We start from the raw sequence: 18,838 nt of genomic DNA on the forward strand, positions 1-18,838 counted from the left end.
AATACAACCTGAGTACTACCCAAGTCAATATCTCGCAAGGGTAGTTTCAGCGGTTGGTCGAACGGCTCACCTGAGACTCATTGTTGATGCACAAAAAGCGCCACTCGTCAGTATCAGTAACAATCCCATATACTGTGGTGTCGTTGCGACCAGCTCTCTTCCTTGCATGGTGCAGTATGGCTGTCATAGTCAATCGGTAAATTCTCTTGTTGACTTGGTATCACATACCCATAGAAGATAATGCCCGATATCGTCCAATGTTCCCGCGACGCAATGCACAGAGAAGTAGCAGGTTCGTCTCCCTTTTTTGTCCCCCGTACCAGATGGAGTAGTCTGTGGTGCCCTCTAACACATAGTCGCCGTTCAGATAGGACCAGGGCAAACTCAAACTATTCTCGAATTGGAGATGCAGGGATCCATAAGCTGACGCGGACTCGCGCTTCTTGCTTGCAAGGACTGCGACGAGGATTATCTCAAGACGGGATCTCATAAGCGCTTTGTTCTCGCCATCTCGACCTGCAGCACGCCAATAGCCCGACAGGATCGGCCCTATACTACCGTCAGGTATGAAATTTGACCTTCTGCGTGTATCAAGTAGTGGATACGTATACCTACCTAAGTGCTCAGGCCCTTGAATCTTGTCCTGCGCGGTCAACTGCCAGCAAGAACCGGGATCCGGGTCTGGTTGAAGGCGTAAGAACCGACGAACATTTTGGGGTTGTATATCGGCAATGGTGATATGTGGGAGATCGGTATTTTCTGAAGCGGCAGGTCTTTTACCTTGCTGGGCCACAGTCCTAGACACTACAGGCACTTCAGCGATGGCAGCTTTGCTCCGCATGGCCGAGCCTTGTACTGAGCTTTTGCCAATTCGAATCCTCAATCTATCAAAGAAGTCCATGTTAGTCGGATAGCTTGGTGGAGTGCGGTAATAGAGTTTGCAAATGTCGGGGTCAGGACAGGGTAATGCTATCGAAGACGCAGATGTGATGTCAACGCAGCATACATAACCAGACTCAAAATGCCTGCGTAATTACTCCTGATTATATCTGCTATCCGCCTAGTCGTTGTCTATTTCCTAATCCGACAGTTCTCTAGAGCCCTCCACCTGTCCCTCCAAAACCATACAGCCAGTCATCTGGGTCACAGTCATTTTCCGTCGGTTCATTTGAGTTTCTGATATTGCAGTCTCAATTGCCTGTTTAATAATTTTGCTAATCTGGCTGATGATCTCTTCTTGTTGACCTTTTGTCCAGTCCAAGTGGAGCGACGAGTACTTTCAGATATGCCCTCAGCTTACTATATCATCTAGACAGTGGCAAATACATACCTGACTCTTGTTGTTGAGGTGCAAAAATGTCCATTTGTAACTATCTGTACAGACACCATATATTTCCGCGTTCCTCCCGGCTTTCTTTCGAGCGTAGTGAATTATTGCTAGGCAGTGCGTGTCAGTAGGACGATACGCTGAGGAGACACGTTCTCAACAGCAGTATATCACTTACACATGGCTGCAAGAGGCATCCAGCACTCATCCTCCATCAGCACATCACTTCGGACAACGATAAAGTTGGTCTCGAGGTCTTGTTGATTCCCGTACCATAGAGTGTAGTCCACTGAGCAGCTAACTGTGTAGCTACAGCCTTGAAAGTCGTGTGCTATGCAGAGTCTGCGACGGGATCCCCAGGAAACCGCGTCCAGAATAGCCGACATTCCGAACTTTCCGTTCACGGACTTCTGTCGCGTTTCTTTCACCACGGATAGGATCTGGATCAGTATGGCATCCAATCTCGGCCGGATGAGCTGACTATTTGGGGACTCGGCGATTAGCGCTAGGTTATAATCATCTAGGAGCCTTTCTGGTCATCATTAGTGACCGGAACCCGTTAGAGACCAGGGAAGGTGCTCACCGAGAGAGCAAGGCATTTCGAGTCTGTCATCTCGTCCAATGCGCCATGTGCTCTTTGTACTCCACCAGCTGCTTGGAGAAATCACTGTAGCATCAAGGAAATCATCGAGGACCTCGCTCTCGTGATCTTCGCTGCTGTCGGGCTCCAAACGAGAGTGTATCGGTTGCATCGTCTCGGTTTTGGCATGTCTCGGCAGAAGTAGAATCCGCAAACTCGGTGTGTTTTTGATGTTGGGGACTGGGATATCCTAGTGACTGACCGCTTCCGGGCCGTATCTAGATGAGTTTAGCCTTGAAGTTGAGACGTCAGTGGTCCTGCATTACCCTGTACTGACATATCGTACCGAATCTTGGAGTCTAGGTACTAGAGCGTATGTAGAGTTTGGACCAAACTCGATGCATGTGTCGAACCACACATAATCCTCAGTTCCCAGCCAGCTTGGTCTGCTGAGTCTTCTCCCGCACAGCAGATTTATCTCGCTCCATGGCTTTATCACCAATTCCCCTAACGATATTGGATGGACATCGCATTGGAATCCAAATAATGTGCATTATCATAATAGGATGGGCCGTATAATGTGAATTGAATTAGACGATCACTGTCATTCTTAAACCACCCGCGATGTCATATAGGACCCTCGGTAAATCACAAACGGCGGCCACGAGAGTTGTCGAGATTACTGTCTGAAGCACACAGATCCCGCATCGTGGCTGAAGGTAACATAGCCACATAGCCAAACAGTCTAGTATTCTTCTATAAGCCACTTAGATTCGGAGTGGCATAATTACCGCGGAATTCTGATCAAGGGTTTGACAGTGAAAGTCAAGGGAGGCGGGAACAGGTGATATAGTGAAACAGTGAGATCCCCGCTTAGGGCTGGATGTTACGGAAGCAATAAGTATATTTGTATTCTCATCCATCTTCAATCAAACACGGGCTTTGTATTGATATGTATACATGGTGTACCGAAAGTTTCGGATGCGGCGCACCAACAAGACACACAAGTCCAGACGAAGCAGTAGAACTTCAGCAGAATTGTACAGTGAGAAAACAAACAAAATAGACAGTTTGAATTGTCTGAGCAGCTGCTCGCGGCTAGAAAAGCCAGCCAGAGGTCAGCAGTACACCCCTTGAATTCAAGGTCAGTACCCAGACTCATCTCCTCGAACAACATCGGCCAGAGGAGGAACCGCGAGCGGATAACCCGACATGGCGAAATCTCCCTCAAGAACAGTAGGCGGCATAGCCAGCCAGGTTGACTGGATTCGCTTCGCAACGTCCACGAATTTGCGTTGCAAGTCTTGGTACTTGGGGACGAGAAGTTTGCCGTCCCTCTTCTTCATCTTCCCGTCAACCATGACGTGCTTGACGTCGCCTACACCGGCATGTAGCATCACCGCGGCAACTGGATCGTGCCACCCGAGCATTCCCGGACTCGAACCATCCCAGACGACCACATCAGCAGCGGCACCAACCGAGAGGACACCTAAGTCGGGTCGGTGAAGGGCCAGTCCTCCGCTCCGAGTGGCCAGCAAGAAGGCCTGGTCAACAGACATCGGGTTCTTTGTCGCCACCTCATAGTTCTGAGCAAGCCATCGGTAAAGAGTCAGACGCACGTACTGCAACCAAATGCGTGCCTGGGTGAGAATGTCCGTAGAGAATGTGAAGTGAGTATCGACCCCCAGAGAGGCCTGATCCTGGATCATGTGGTTGTAGGGGTGGTCATGGCCGTAGTGCATCTCCGATTCGGCAGTGATCGATATGTACTGGTTTGTCTCCCTAAGCAGTCTTGCCCCCGTCGGCGTTAAGAAGCTCGCATGGGAGAAAACAATTGGAACAGAACTGTTAAGAAATCCCAATGCATGAAGATCCTCAGGCGAGTTGATGACTGCGCACATTGTCAGAGACTATCAGAGATGACGAGAAAGTGTTACAGAAAGGGGATGACACTTACTACCCCATAGGCCTTAGGAAGCGAGTGGGTTGTGACGACCGAGACGTTATAATCCCTAGTTTCTCCCGGTCAGAGTAAATCAGGCTGAATACATGGGCATGTACACTTACATGGCAAGCTGAATGATGCTTTCCGTCTGTTGAGCGCTTCCAGGATTGAAAGCGTCATAAGCAATACCAAGGGAGCTCGCCTGGCCGCTGAACCGACGACTATCTGCAAGTTCTTGGAACTTTGCCAATTGCTGCTCGAAAGGAAAGTTGGACACGTTATGGAAGCCAAAGCACCAGAACACACGTGCACCACTGTCGATGGAGGCTTGGACACCAGCATCAGTGGTGGCCTTAGACCAGGTGTGGTGGGCGTGGTCCAAAGTTGTGGTGACTCCCGCATTGAGCGCCTCGTACAACCCAGTCAACTGGCTAACATAGACATCATCGGCAGACCAAATACCGTCAGCAGCAAACTCCCCGTAACGATTGAAGTATTCGGCAAGCGTGGTGTTGGAGCCGATGGTCCGGTATGCTGTCTGCCAGCCGTGGCGGTGCGTGTCGATGAAGCCCGGAGTCAGGATGTCCCCAGTGGCATCCACTATCTCTGTACCAGGTGGCAGAGGCTTATCATAGGCGCCCTCCGTAATTGCACTGATGATGCCGTCAGAGATCAGCAGCGATCCACCCCGAATGATGTCCAGGTCCTGCTTCTTTTCATTGAACGCGATGATCGTTCCTCCTTTGAAGAGCGTGGACCCATTTTTTGCAGCTGCGGCGGGACTGAGAACAGCGGCAAGTAAAGCCGATATGCTCAGCAGAAGTCCAGAGGGGCGGCCCATCTTTCTGAGCACAGTTGTAACGAGCAGGGTCGAGTCTCCTCCGTGGTTTCTTGATATATTCTGATTCCCAGGATAGATACAATACCGCCGATCACAAGAAGAGCGCAGATACTTATATATCTGACCCCTGGACTCGGCATTCTGAAAAGCTATCTACATTGGCAGTCCCTCCCGCCTGCCGAAACCCTGAAGAACGGCGCTTGGACGGAGCGGATGGGTTCCTGCTATGACCAAGGAGAGTCAGTGTTGCCCATCACCTGCCTGGCTAGTACTTTATCTATTGGCGATGTCATCAAGAATATGTAGACTGACATGCTCATTCAGTCTATACCTAGTTCAGGAGAAACAATTAGCTGCCTTTGTTGTTGTATACATGTATCATTGATCGTAGCTGAAGTATTGATTTGAGTAGGTAAGTAGGCAGGCTTACGAATATACAGAGTAAAAGTACATATATATATAATTCGACAAAAGCACCAAGCCAGTCTTATGAGTCTTGTATAATCGCTTAGGCTTTTCTATAGATTTTCCCGGAGTGTTCAATAGAGATTTCAGGAACATATGAGTTGTTGGTGGACTACTAGGACTCGGGGCTCTTGGATGCATGCGACTAGTCGAATGGTATCCCATTCTTCTTTTCAAGTGTCCCCGACTCTGCCTGTCAAGACTGCAAAAGTCACAGTGGGTCCCCCAAACGCCGATGGTCTCCTGGGCAGCGGGCTCCCTTGCCACTGTTGTCGAGCAGTTTACGACGTCTCCATCGAACAATGCTCGACAATATTGCCAGAACAATCGAACCTGTACATGGATGATTAGACATGAGCTGATACATGTTGCGGACTAGCTATTCCCTTACTAGTAATCGAATATCTGACTACCTTACACATGCCTGCCAACACGTCGTCATAATCGACCTATCGGGCACCATATTGAAGCCGCTAAAGTGCATAAACTTCATACCAATATATTCCTGCATCACTGAACTGTGGCTGTTCGCCGCTCCAAATGCCAATGGAGCTGGTTAGCCCTGTCAGAGAACAACCGTCCCGACTTCTCCCGTCTTTTGAATGTAAAATATGTAAGCTTTAGATCCGTGTCGGATAGCTTGTACAGCCCAACTGCAAGCTCTGAGGCAGAACTATTCACGAGGAACATCGGTGCTAGCGCAACTAGTCGCTTGCTGAAGCAATCTTGACTTTAAATGCCTCCCAAAGAGAAGAGGCTCTTTAATACAGCAGGGATGTGGCTATTTAGCAAAAACGGTGGTTCTATAAGCCACGAAAGTAGTGGTTGACCTGGGAAGCAACTTTTGCACCCGTTAATATCCATTTTACTCGATATTTCTGCCATTTTTGATCCCAGAATCTGCTCAAGAGACCGTCGACGATGGTACATAACACCACCTCGTCTCCAGACCCAGAACCAGCCGCCGGGAGCGGTGCGAGGGGTATATTTCGGAAAGGCACAGACAATCAACATGGGGTATAACCTGCACACAGACAATTCGAGATTCCCATAATACGATGCGGAATGTATCGCTTCAAAAATACAAATGTGTGAGTCATGGAGCTCGTGCCTGATTGCCATGCACCTTTCGGATTAGATCCTGTGTAGAGTTAGCGGTGTACGGATTAATCCTTTTTAAGAATTCACTTACCCAGAAGGATAGAGCCGAAATTCCAGAACCTTGCTACTCGTTTCAAGGTGAGAATTAACAAATCAACCTCCAGTCCTGTCAGCGATGACGCTGCATCCTCTTTCTTTGAATCCAGTGCAACCCGTAGATTGATCGCAGCAGGTCCAACCACCAGACAAGCCATGAAGGGATTATGCAGGCCGATGTACTGAGGGTTCCAGCTTCGAACAGCAGCAAAGACTTGTTCCGCATTAGATTGATAATCTGCTGTGCGAGCTTGAAATTGAGATCCCGCAGCCAAAAGGGCGAGAAGGCGGTTGATAGAGTTTGATAGTGGTCTAGGTGCCTCTCTAGCATTGATGAATCGGCAAAAGATGAATGCCCTATAGACGTATTAATGTCAGAGGCCAGGGTACAGACTGATCTACATTGGGTAAGAGACCCTACCCCTGCAACATAATATGTGTCGAGACCACCCAATTGCTTCTTCGATACGTGGTTTCAGTAAACGAAAGGGGTCGCTGTAAGTCCAAGGAGGCAGGAAGCAGCATTGCAAAGCATGTCAGAGCAGCTTCTAGTTGATCAACCTCCTGGGGGGAAGGTGCCTTTGTATGCAGCAAATCATGTGCACAGAGGAGAAGGAAATTCGCTACTAAATACCAAGAGCGGGGATCCTGATTCCGTGCGCCAGGCGTGTGTTGGCCTGGGGTCGATGATGGCTGATTCCACTGGGATATTAGAGAACCATGCTTCATCGGATACTGGCAGCATGACTTCAGCATGACTTGCATGTTTTTTTTTATCAATAGTTGGCCGGCGACACGCAATAGCGGCGGCAAACGCATCGAGTTCCCAAATACACCACCACGCTCGTCGCCGTTCTTCTTGCATAGACCATTCTTCTGGAAGGCCCATTTGTGCTTGAACAGCCTCACTATCCTCGTCTAGTTTATCGAGTTCCAGTGCATACGCAAGTCGCGCGCAGGTGCCGATCAAAAGCCAGCCCTGAGAATCAGGTTCGGTAGCATAGAGATAAAATGCAAGAGTTATAAGCCCCTGCAAGTACACCAACGTGGGGGCCTTTAACCGAGGAAGGGAAGCCTCGTAGATTGCTTTAGCCCTCTGGGCAAACTGGTCGCCACGATGCTGGCAAAATAGGGAGCGTCAGAAAAACGGGCGGCTACTGCAAACATCGCATTGAGCAGAAGGGCCACCTCCCAGCCCAAGCCATGATATTTTGAGCTCGTTACTCCAGTGTCGGTAGCAAATTGGCTCTGGAACCGAGGGCGATGAAGCAAAGGTAAGAATGACTGGACCCTATCAAACCAAAGATCGACACTATATTGACAATAGTCAGGAACGCAAGTAAGTCACATCGTTAGAATGGAGCCGGCTTGCAGCTCATCTAGCAAAGTATGCGGCAGGTCTCTGAAAGTATCCTGTTCAAAGATGTCTCTAATGTTCTGCAGTTGTGGAGCTTGTACAGACAAAGAATCTGTTAGTGGCGGCGTAAACTGTTGATGTGCTGTATGACGTGTAACACTATCATCGTGAAGCAAGTTATAATCAGCGTGGTGAGTTTCCGGGACGTCTGGTCCCTTATTTGTCTGGAGGGAAGGTTGCTGAAATTCCAGGTCAAAGATGGGAAGACCATATGTAAATTCCGGATCCCAGAATCCCGGACTGAGCACTTCCAGGGGGTTCAACGAGAAGTGAGGAGACCCGTGCGAAGTGTCTTTATCACTGGACATATGGATCAGAGGAGGCTGTGAAACGAGTTGGTTGACGGCCGGAGACAACATGCCATTGTTAACATCCACAGCTAGGCCTGTTGGACGACAATTGACAATGGTTGTATCTAATTCATGTGGCAGAAGCCGTCAGTTGTACATGCTAAGAACGCGCAGGTTCTGGAGAAAACAGACCATTCTGCTGGGGCGTCCAATGTTTCAGATTGGCATCTTGACTCGGGGTATCTGATCTGTTGGCGCGGGCCACGCGGGGCGCGCGGGGCTTCCGCCGCAAAGGGTATACACAGGAGGTCCCCGTCCGCTGACAGAGCGAACAGATTGGTAGGATCATATCACCTAGTGTGTGGTCAGCCCGCCTACTTCACAGTGAACAGTAGGAGTGACGGCCGGCAAGCGAAAGATGAGCTCCCCAACACTTTGTCTTTTTCCTATATCACAGTCAGTATGGTATGAGTCTCTTGCAGTAAAGACGAAACAAAAAAAAGACCCTACCGGCTACATGCACCGCATGCCCGCTTTCCGTGGGTGCCGTGCCCGGGCAAAGCCGGATTATGAGACAAAAGATTACTCATTGCAGCCCTTTGATGCTGGTGAGCTCTTTCCCAGACCTGACTGCATGACAGCACTGGTAAATATCACTGATTGAGGTAATTCTAGCACAAGGCCTACCCAATGTATAACTTCGGAGGCCCTAGATAGCAATAGGACGTCACAAAGAGGCCATTTTTCGGCAGACCGCCAAAATATGCCAGGCACTATGACAAACGGGATAGCTAGAATCAACGCGAAGATATCTGTTCCATCAACAGTCACAGCCGTAGAAGATCTCTCCAGAAAAGGCATTGCCACTCGCCTCCATGATTCAACGAACTGCTGAGTGCGGTCTTAGTGAAGACTCCTTAGTCATATGTCTTGTTCTTTGCTGCTGTGTTGCGGATGGTGAAAATGACAAAAGACAAAAAGTGGACTCGCGGGGAATCGAACCCCGGACCACCCCCATGCTAAGGGGGTATTATACCACTAAACCACAAGCCCAACTTGTTGAAGCGTTGCGGCAATAAAGGACACATGTCTTAAGAATTCTCCCTTTCCATCGAACTGCACATAACTCATTCGACCGAATCCTGACCCTTGGTGGATCCTGGTGGCCTAATGGGCTGGGTAGAGCAGCGGAGTAGCTGGATTGACGGTTTGCTTAAGCCAGCCATTCCACATCTCTGCATATCACCTAAGGAAATTATGTGTTGTTGTTTCTGTTCACGATGAATCTGTACATAACCAAATTGTCATCGCTGGAACCACTGAGCATCCCTATACCATCTTACCTCGATAGAACACCCAGGTAGGAACCAGTTGCCCGCGCTGGTCCACGTATCACATTGGTGTCGTTTACCTCTGATCTACAAAACCGTGGCCACTTTCTTTACATATCATTTTATTTCCTCTACAAGAGCCATGCTGTCCAGTGCTGAGCGTCTGGCACGAAAGAGTGCCATGTTCAACGACAAGTGATATCCACAAATATGTGTAGATTGTCAGGCGTCCATCCACCTTCTGATGACCACAAGCATGGCTAGCTTAGCTATAACGGCGTCCTCTTGTGTAAATGTACCTAAAAGACCATCCAATCAACAGAAGAGACTTCGCCGTAGCCAATCCAACCTCGCTTTCCTCGCCATAATAGACAACTGCGCTCTCGGGCACAGTCCCTCGAATCCATGATATGCACCAGGCCAAACATGCAGTTCACACTGAGTGCCGTCACGCCACATGTTCTGCGCATACTGGACATCTTCGTCGCGAAATGTCTCTGTCGATCCGACATCGATATACGCCGGCGGAAGGCCTGTAAGATTCTTTGCCCTAATAGGAGCTGCATACACATTGACATTGTAACTTCCTCTGCGGTCACCTAGATACGCATTCCAACCTGCCATATTGGCATTGCGGTCCCAGATCCCCGTTCCAGTAAACTCATGCGCCGAAACTGAGTCATTACAGTCATCGATCATAGGCGAGAACAGCGATTGTCCGATCAAAGGAGGGCCTTTCCGGTCCCGACACAGCAGCGCAACACCTGCTGCCAGGCCACCTCCTGCTGAGAGTCCATTGATTACAATACGAGTCGAGTCGATTCCGAGTTCCTCTGCGTGCTCATGTACCCAGACCAGGCCAGCGTAGCAACCTTCGATCGGTGCAGGGTAGGGATGTTTAGGCGCAAGGCGGTATTCGATCGTGGTGCAGATAGCGTCATGTTCGCGAACGAATTCGAGCGGGCCGCTTAGTGTGCAGAAGCGGTTGCCCATGATCATGCCTCCACCATGGATATGGTAGATGGCTGGTCGTTTCTGTGGAAAAGAGTCTGGCGGACTCTCCTTGCGGAAGATTGAGAGGATCAGCGGGTTCTTGTCAGGGCCGAGGAAAGTGTGTTCTTCGTGAGTGACTCCCGGAGGTAGTATATCATTGACTTCGGGTAACTCTGTTCACGGATTAAGTCATTATAATCTGGAAGGAGGGAGTCTAGCTCGCGATCGAATGACAGCTTTGGTTTTGGAGCCATTGTGTTTGTGGAGAAGGGCTGGTTAAAGTGATATAGGCTTATTGAAGATAGAGGAAAGATGGATGCGATTCTATTATAGCAATCTTGAGGCAACCGAGTGAGACGGAAGAGGCTAACTTGAACTTCGGAATTCCTCTGTTCAACTGCACATTCACAATAGCGCTATAGAGGTTTTGTCCACCATGCAGTGGCAGTGTTATGATATAATATGAGTTAGTCCAAGAAGATTTCCCGCAAAAGCGACATGGATGTGGCTATGCAATTCTAATTCTGATTAGTGGCAGAATCGATGATTTGCATTGAAGTCATCGGCTTTATTGAGGCTGCAATCTATAAACGGTTTCCTAGTCGGGCGTCTGAGAGGATAGAGGTACCAAATGGGGGCATTATCGATGACCTTTCGATTCTATTGGCTCGTCCAAAGATTTGCTCGTTCCTCATCCCAAACTGCTCATCATGAGTCATCACGTTCGCCTGAGGTATCGAAGCCTAAGCGACAGGTAAGAACTGATCAGCAAGAACTCGCTGGGTTATAGAGTTTCATTCGCTCCCATTGCGACATTCAATTAGGACGGATCTAAATTAAATAAGCAGCTAGAATTTTCATCAAGCAGTCAAACAGCTCATTTTCCCAGATATATGCAGAGAGCAAAGCGTGAAGTATTCCCTATGGTCCAACAACAGAGTCGCTCATACAACCCAAAATTCTGCTATCTGGGCTCGGTGATAGGATTCTGAGAGCGGCATTGAACTGCTCACCTATACACGGAGTAGATATGGCTGTATTGCCTCACAATTCCCATAAGATGCGTAGGTATACATCTCCTTGGCAGTGGAGACCTTGGTACTTACCTTGTGCTTAGCTGACTTGCTAGTTCTAGTCCTTTTGTATGCTGCCATTGTGACCTAGTATATTAGATAGCGGGTCAATATCCGATTCTCCCAGTCTGTTAGCCACCAAGTATTACCCTCATGAGTCTCTCCAGTTTGAGGTCTATTAGAGTTGTCAGAAGTATCTCCCCTTTACACCAACAATACCCTGGACAAGCGTACCGGTATCACAACCGTCGTCGCGGCAGCAACCATTGTGAAATCAATATCAAATGTTATTCTTGCGGCGAACGCAGGTCTTGAGATCTATGAGGATATTGCCGCTATGACTAAAAGCGAATCAAATCAGAATTCTTGCTCCCTCGTGTATGGCACCGACTCCGACCGGACCTACGTCGAAGGATATGCGTACGAGGCCACAACGAGTGGTGAGAACTGCGACACAACTGCTAAGAAAAAGACTATCATTGCAGCAGTCAAGTGTGCCAAACAGCTGAACACCTAGGGCGCAATTCGGGGCTGCTGCACCATGAACCACGGCGGTACCTGGATGGGACATCTGCGTTTGACTGCTAGTCCAACACGCTACTCAGCACACAGTCACATGTGAAAGTCTCAGCTGCTGCTGGGAGGTACGATATTCAGCAGTATCATGTCCAGTTCGGATTCGTTCCATGGCCCCACAATGTGGCAGTGTGGGAATTGAGAGTTTGTGTGTTTCCCGATGGTCTACACAATATTTCATATCTCGCGAGTGCAAGACCTCCAGGGAAGAGAAAGTTTAAGCCTAGCTTTGAATTAATGGCGGACACTGTGGCTTGACTATAGTCGTCACCATATAGAAAATCCAGACAAGCAACCGGCCCTGTGGGTCGTTGCCGCGTGGCGGATACGTATGTTCTCCAACCAGGCTACATTGTCAATGCTGGGAGAAAGTGGATGTTCAGCCTTTCCAAGCCTTGTATGACTTGCAAAGTGACAAAAATAGCCCTTGTAGAATCGCAAGAAGAGTAGAGTGCGGACGAACGTGTTCCCAAAAAGGGAATCCACTTTTACGTGGCCCAATTTAAGTGATAAATTTCCCACTTTCATTGAACCTGGAGAGAGATGCCGGTAATTGGTAAAGTTACCAATCGGCCAATATGCGAGTGACGGTTATGTTTATTTCTTTGGCAGCTATCCAGCTAGTGGTGTGTCAATTCAGTTTCAATGGAGCAGGGAACTCTAACCTGTCAACGGCTACAAGGAGCACCCATTCGAAAGACGGAAAACCTGATGGTAGTCATCTTGCGAGGCCGGAAATCCGATTTGGAGAATGGATAGTAAAGCGCGATACCACGACAATTGCGGACGCAGTTACATCGACCACCGCTATTGAGACTGTGACCTCCGCGACGACTAGAGATTCCCATGCAACGACGACCTCAGACTCCAGGACTACAAGCAGCTCAGAAACCTCTTCATCTTTCACGACAACCACTGCAGCAGCTACGACAACCTCAACTACAACTTCCAGTACCTCTAGCAGCACAGCCACGTCATCGTCATCCGCATCCATCGCTGCCTCAACCACAACAACCACAGCAACAAGGACAACCATAACCTCAACCACCACGCCAACGCCTACCGAATCTGCTGAATTGAAAGAATGGAACCACCGCGGGACTATCGCCGCCATCGTCACCTTCAGCATCCTCGGTTCCGTCTTCGTAGGAGCCTGCATCGCCCGATGTTTCCGCAATTGGGCGAAGAAACGGCATATCAAAGCGAGGAAGCAACCTGATCAAGAATCTTCGCTCTATATGTTGGGCCCGACCGCCGAGAACGCGAAACCAGCGAGCCAAGTGAAGTTGGATCGCGAGTCGATCATGTTCTGCGATGAGAGGAGCGTGCCGTCCTTGTCGGGGCAGTCGTATTGGCAGGGGTCTATGGGACGTTCGTCCTTGCCATCGGAGGATGTAGGTCGGTCAATGAGTAGTGGGAGGCATACGCCGCTGGGTGTGAGGGAGCAGCATGGGACAGCGGAGGCGTGAGAATGCTGAGAGCATCCAGTAGCGACTTTGACCTACATGTCTATTTCTGTTATGTGTTTCCACTTATCGGGAGTTTCAAAATGACGGATGAGATGACGAATAGGCTTCTTGCAGATCTAGGATTATGATATATAAAATACAGTTAGCCAGTCCAACCATGTCATAGACTATTGACCGTCTTCCAAGTACCAGTCAACCACGTTGTCAGCCCCCCGACTCTTCGCTTCCTGACGATGCGTCGACGACGACGAGACTCATTTCCTGGAGGAGCTCCTCGACCTCGACCTCGCCAGCCTTAACTGCCAGATCTAATGGTATCCGACCCTTGTGATCTTTCGCTTCAGCTTCAGCGCCGTGGCCCAGTAGAAAGTCCACGTCGTCGCGTAGTCCCGCCTCGGCGGCGATGTGTAATGCGGTCTGACCGTACATATCTGTCGCGTGGATGTTGGCTCCTTTATTGACCAACAACCTCATTACGTGGTTCTTCGCCTTGACTGCTCGATGCAGCGGGGTCCTCTTATAGTCGTCCTGCATTTCGAGTTCCGCCCCGTTCCTCAAAAGAAACTCCACCATCTTGCGATGGCCGCGTTCCACTGCCTTGTGCAGTGGTGTTTCTCCACAGTGGTTCGTCACGTTGATATCGCAGTCTTTCTCTAGTAGCAAGCCGACTAGTCGTCTATGGCCTGCGAACACGGCGAGATGAAGGGGTGTATCTCCTGTGTGATCGGCTGCTTCAGGGTCTCCGCCGTTGGCCAGGAGCATCTCGACTATCTCCTCATGTTCATGAATCACGGCCAGATGCAGTGGTGTTTTCCCGTCCTTGGCGGCAGCATTGACCTGGGCGCCTCTCTGCAGGAACAGGGCAGTCAGATCCATGTCGCCATCCTTTGCTAATATGTGAAGCGTAGTCCTTCCTTTGGTATCCCTCGCGTTGACATTGGCGCCTTTCTCAAGTAGCACATTGAGCATTTTCATCCCGCGCTTCGTGCGATCGTGTACCACCAGCGCCAACAGAAGCGGGAGGCCGGACTCTCCACATGGGCAATCGATGTCAGCGCCCTTCTTGATCAAGTATTTCACTATGTCGGTATGGTACTTCCTGCCGGCCTGGTACAGCGGCGTGCCATGAGCGACCTTTTCGTCATCAGGAGACGGCTGCGCTTCTCGATCCGCCCCGTTGCGCACGAGCAGTCGGACCACAGGGAGGTGACCGTTTCTCGCAGCCCACCACAACGGCGTCCTGCCGACCGCATCGGCAGCATTCACATTAACTCTCCTCGACCCGATCAGCAATCGAACCACCTCCTCGTGTCCCTTCTCCGCAGCCCATAGCAACGGCGTCCGTCCCTGATTATCCTTGACATCCGGGTCGGCATTCACCTTGAGCAGCTGCACCACAAACGGCAGGTTTCCCTGTTCCACAGCCCAGTAGAGGGGAGTCTGGCCATTCGCGTCGGGGATATCCGGGTTGGTCTCACCGCGCGCGAGCAGACGATTCATGATCCCTTCGTGCCCATTCCTGACAGCCAAATACAACGGCGTTTGTCCATCGGCACCAGCGGCGTTCGGGTCCACCTCCGCGCGTCCGAGTAATGCCCCCGCCACCGCTTCGTTTCCGTTCTTCACAGCCCAGTAGAGGGGTGTCTGTCCAGCAGCGTCCGGGGTGTTTGCATTGAGATCCGCCCGTGCGAGTAGTTGGTCGATTATCCCCCCATTCTCACTCTTCACAGCCGCGTACAAGGGCGTCTCGCCGTTGGCGTCGGGAATATTCGGGTCGATATTCTCAACAGCGAGTAATTTGCTCACCACGCCTGCATGTCCGTTTTTCACTGCCCAACATAACGGGGATTGGCCTGTTTTAGTATCCACCGCATTCACATCTACTTGCCCGGTCTCGAGCAAGATCTGCAGGACACTCTCATGTCCACCCTCTGCGGCGAGGGAGACCGCATTCCGCCCGTCCTCGTCTTTGAAGTCGAGACGCACCCCGGGGGTGCTCAGGAGGAGTTTGACGATCGTATCGTAGCCTTTGCTTGCGGCGAGGAAGAGCGCGACTTCCAGCTTCCCTGGTACGGCCTTTTCTTCCGTCATCTCGACAAACGAAGTGTTATCGTCTGTTCATAAGTGAGTATTCACTTTGTTGTCGGCTGAATTAATAGATAGGGGAGAAAACCACGCAGAGTGGCAAGCAGTAACAACATAAATCGTTGTCCTGAGCAGACCCGCATCTCTCCGTCGCCACGTGGGGGGCTTTCACTGGTCGCAGAGATGAGAAGCCGGCAGGATTCCAGGTAAGGCGACAACGGTTCCTGAATTGGCAAGTTGTCATACGTTGGTTGTCGGCTGCTTTTTTGGGCCTTCAGGTTCTCTGGACTGCATGGTTTGAGGACAGTTCCGGCATTCATTCGTCGAGTTTACTCTATACTCTGGTCCGAATCGGGATGTGGAATCATGGCGTCGTATGATGGTCCATCTGATTCGATCCGTGGACGGTGGGCTGGGCATCATGGGGGTGGATCGTGCCTGACGAGCCCTAAGTCCACTATATGATCAATCTGGCATCAGTCTGGTAGACAAATGCCCTCTAAGGTATCTACGTCCCTGTTCAAATACTTGTCTCTCCATCTCCGAGGAAGCATTACCCCGCAATTGAGAGGATGAGGGGCAGATGCCGCTATCCCGCTCCAGGAAAATCCCTAACAAGGTATGGCTCTTTTACTTCGGACAAACTTGGATCATAGTGAGTATATTTATTATCAAACAGAATCGTTTTCAAGGAGAATCCAATCTTCCAAGCCCCAGATTTGACACAAACCCTGCAAGACCACTAGCTTTGAATAGCGGCCGCACGCATAATTATAAAGATCCCATGACACAATCACATATACACATTGATTACATGCAATCAAACATGAACATCTGCTCATCGGACCCTTTTCCCTGTTCTAAATGGAGCTCATTTTGTTCTCCTTCTGCAGTCCAAACCAGGTTGTGCCTGGGACCTTGACGGCAATCATCGAAGCCGGCCCGCTCTAGGTTAAAACGAGATACCCAAGGTCTGGGCTTGCAGACCGATCCAGGAGCAGGTGTTCATCATAGCAGATGTAACTCCCGCCTTCTGCGCGCTTTATTATGCAGTCGTCATTCGTTTTCTCAACATTCCACGTCTGGTTTGGAGTGTATCAATCGATAAACTGGAGGTGCTCGGGAAATGGGCCTTCAGCCACTCTTGCTAGGATTCGAGCCCTGTCTCCTCATCGATCGGAGCCAGAATCCTGGATCTCATTGAGACGAGATAGTCTGATCTGATATACCAAAGGCATCGTTGAGAGTGCCCACTTACTGCTTTCCTTTGGACATTATGAATATTGCCGTCTTCTGTTATGCCACGGGAATAGTCCTTTTGTCGTTGTCCAAATCTGTTAGGAAGCCACAAGAAACGCGGCTGGCGCCAACAGTCTGGATACGAAGTGCCGCAGGAAGCACCACCTAACAGCTTCATCAATTGAGCTGGTGTTCAAAGATTGGCGTCCTCAGGTGTGAGCCACGTCTCGGATAGGTAGTCATTAACTCCGGTGCTAAACACCTCAAGGCAAAGCCGGACTGAAGGGCCACGACATGACTGCTTTGGCGTATGATTGGAGATGAGATGCCAACTGTGAAAAAGCAATTTGATAATCCCGTCAGACTATGCAAGGACATTTCAACTACGAGCATGCATATCTGTCTAAAAGTAAAGAGGAGATAACAACTCTACTCCAAACACGAGTCATGATATTCATACTCCTTGAAGTTAAGCATCTCTCGCCGACTGAACCAGTCAAAATCCGATATCCTCGTCTGAGCAGTTTATTAAAGACCACTGGTACCAAATGTACGCCTCTCAGCCAAATGCAAATAGCTCTTTCCTCACATTCCAACACTTTTGACATGGCCACCCACCAAGCCATCATCCTCCCTGGTATTAACTTACCACTCACCCTCGCCTCAGTCCCAACACCAGCCCCCCAATCCGGCCAAGTCCTCATCAAGGTCCTCGCCAGCCCTATCCTCGCATACTACCGCGCAATCCTCACCGGCAAACGTCCCTATCCCCTCTCCCTCCCCCTCACCCCTGGTGTATCCCCAATCGGCCGCATCGAGGCCACCGGATCCGACACAACAGCACTCAAACCGGGCCAACTAGTGTACGTCGACCTTGCCGTACGCGCACGCGATGACCCTCTCAAGGAACACGGCACCATCGTCCTTCAGGGCCTCTTCGTAGGTATAACCCCCGAAGCGCGCATCCTATCCGAAAACGACTGGCGGCATGGCTCGTGGGCGGAGAAACAGCTCGTCCCGCTGGAGAATGTGCATGTTCTCGATGAATCGCTGCTGTGTGCGCAGATGGGTTATTCACCGGCACGGCTCACCTGGATTAACACCCTGCTTGTTCCGTACGGCGGATTACTGTCGGGGGCCCTGCAGCCGGGGAGACGGTGATTGTGTGTTTTGCGACGGGGCATTTCGGCGGTGCGGCGATTGACGTTGCGCTTGCGATGGGGCGGGGAAGAGTTGTTGCCGTGGGGGCGACGGATGAGTTCCGTCGAGAAGATCCAGAGCCGCTATCCAAAGGGAAAGGTAGTCGGAGTTGCAACGGAGGGTCTCAATGAGACTTCCCTGAAAGACGCGATGAGGAAAGCCACCCCTCGCGGGCTTGGTGCGGATCTGTTCCTTGATTTTACTCCATCGTCGGCTGCCGAGGGACAGAAATGGATACATCTCGCCTCTGCCATATCTGCCTTGAAGGCTAATGGTCGTGCGGTTCTGATGGGTGGTGCTTCGGATGCGGTCAGCCTGCCTTATTCAGTGCTCATGATGCGTAACATCACGGTGAAGGGGAATTTTATGTTTGACGGAACTGCTCCTGTGAAGTTGATCCGGCTCATTGAGACGGGGAACTTGTCGCTGTCGAGATTTCACGACATTGAGTTTGATTTCAAGGACTACGAAAGGGCAATTGATGAGGCTGCCACGAAGACTGCTGGCGACTGCGGTGTGGTCTTGGTCCACAAGGAATAAGTCTGGGGGAGTGCAGCGGGGGCCTTGAGTCCTTGATCCCCCGGCAAAGGACTGAAACAAAAGCTTGTATATTCCTTTACTGCTTCATCTTCGTTTACAATGCAGCAAACTTCATTCATTATGGGTTCCTGCACAAAATACCCCGGCAGATGTCTAATGTAGACAAAGCGGAGATGAGTTGATTCTTCATGCATATCCATTGTTGGTACATCTTCCAGAAAAACGCTGTACGCCCTGGTAGATCTGTGGACAGCCAGAGAGAACGTGTGG

At 50.3% G+C, this 18,838-nt stretch overlaps 6 protein-coding genes and 1 non-coding gene across 7 annotated transcripts; 2 read left to right on the forward strand and 5 right to left on the reverse strand.

Moving 5' to 3' along the window:
• Positions 1 to 1,285: 1,285 nt before the first annotated feature.
• On the reverse strand, positions 1,286 to 2,359 carry AFUA_3G02785 (uncharacterized protein). Its single transcript, XM_001481543.2, has 4 exons — positions 2,254 to 2,359; positions 1,911 to 2,185; positions 1,506 to 1,859; positions 1,286 to 1,437 (listed from the first exon to the last, which is right to left on the reverse strand). The coding sequence occupies exons 2-4, from the start codon at positions 2,077 to 2,079 to the stop codon at positions 1,292 to 1,294; spliced, it is 669 nt and encodes a 222-aa protein (XP_001481593.2). The 5' UTR covers positions 2,080 to 2,185; positions 2,254 to 2,359; the 3' UTR covers positions 1,286 to 1,291.
• A 693-nt stretch (positions 2,360 to 3,052) lies between these two features.
• Positions 3,053 to 4,693, reverse strand: AFUA_3G02790 (amidohydrolase family protein; the record flags this gene model as incomplete). The annotated part of the gene is made up of 3 exons (XM_743508.2): positions 3,053 to 3,817; positions 3,865 to 3,919; positions 3,975 to 4,693. 3 exons carry the CDS (start codon positions 4,691 to 4,693, stop codon positions 3,053 to 3,055), a joined length of 1,539 nt encoding a protein of 512 aa, XP_748601.2.
• Positions 4,694 to 9,043: 4,350 nt separating this feature from the next.
• On the reverse strand, positions 9,044 to 9,115 carry tA(AGC)6. Its single transcript has one exon. It is a non-coding gene (tRNA).
• Positions 9,116 to 9,708: 593 nt separating this feature from the next.
• Positions 9,709 to 10,640, reverse strand: AFUA_3G02800 (putative lipase/esterase; the record flags this gene model as incomplete). The annotated part of the gene is given in 2 exon segments (XM_743509.2): positions 9,709 to 10,559; positions 10,568 to 10,640. Coding segments are annotated over 2 exon segments (924 nt in total).
• Positions 10,641 to 11,796: 1,156 nt separating this feature from the next.
• On the forward strand, positions 11,797 to 13,835 carry AFUA_3G02820 (uncharacterized protein; the record flags this gene model as incomplete). Its single annotated transcript, XM_077804298.1, has 5 exons — positions 11,797 to 11,946; positions 12,120 to 12,183; positions 12,323 to 12,345; positions 12,656 to 13,500; positions 13,697 to 13,835. 5 exons carry the CDS (start codon positions 11,797 to 11,799, stop codon positions 13,833 to 13,835), a joined length of 1,221 nt encoding a protein of 406 aa, XP_077660455.1.
• AFUA_3G02830 (ankyrin repeat domain-containing protein) lies at positions 13,709 to 15,595 on the reverse strand (the record flags this gene model as incomplete). Its single annotated transcript, XM_743512.1, has 1 exon — positions 13,709 to 15,595. One exon carries the CDS (start codon positions 15,593 to 15,595, stop codon positions 13,709 to 13,711), a length of 1,887 nt encoding a protein of 628 aa, XP_748605.1.
• A 1,839-nt stretch (positions 15,596 to 17,434) lies between these two features.
• AFUA_3G02840 (putative isopropanol dehydrogenase) lies at positions 17,435 to 18,568 on the forward strand (the record flags this gene model as incomplete). Its single annotated transcript, XM_743513.1, has 2 exons — positions 17,435 to 17,985; positions 18,088 to 18,568. The coding sequence occupies 2 exons, from the start codon at positions 17,435 to 17,437 to the stop codon at positions 18,566 to 18,568; spliced, it is 1,032 nt and encodes a 343-aa protein (XP_748606.1).
• Between the last annotated feature and the right edge of the window lie 270 nt (positions 18,569 to 18,838).

This window comes from Aspergillus fumigatus, chromosome 3 (assembly GCF_000002655.1).
Source record: "Aspergillus fumigatus Af293 chromosome 3, whole genome shotgun sequence".
NCBI lineage: Eukaryota > Fungi > Ascomycota > Eurotiomycetes > Eurotiales > Aspergillaceae > Aspergillus > Aspergillus fumigatus.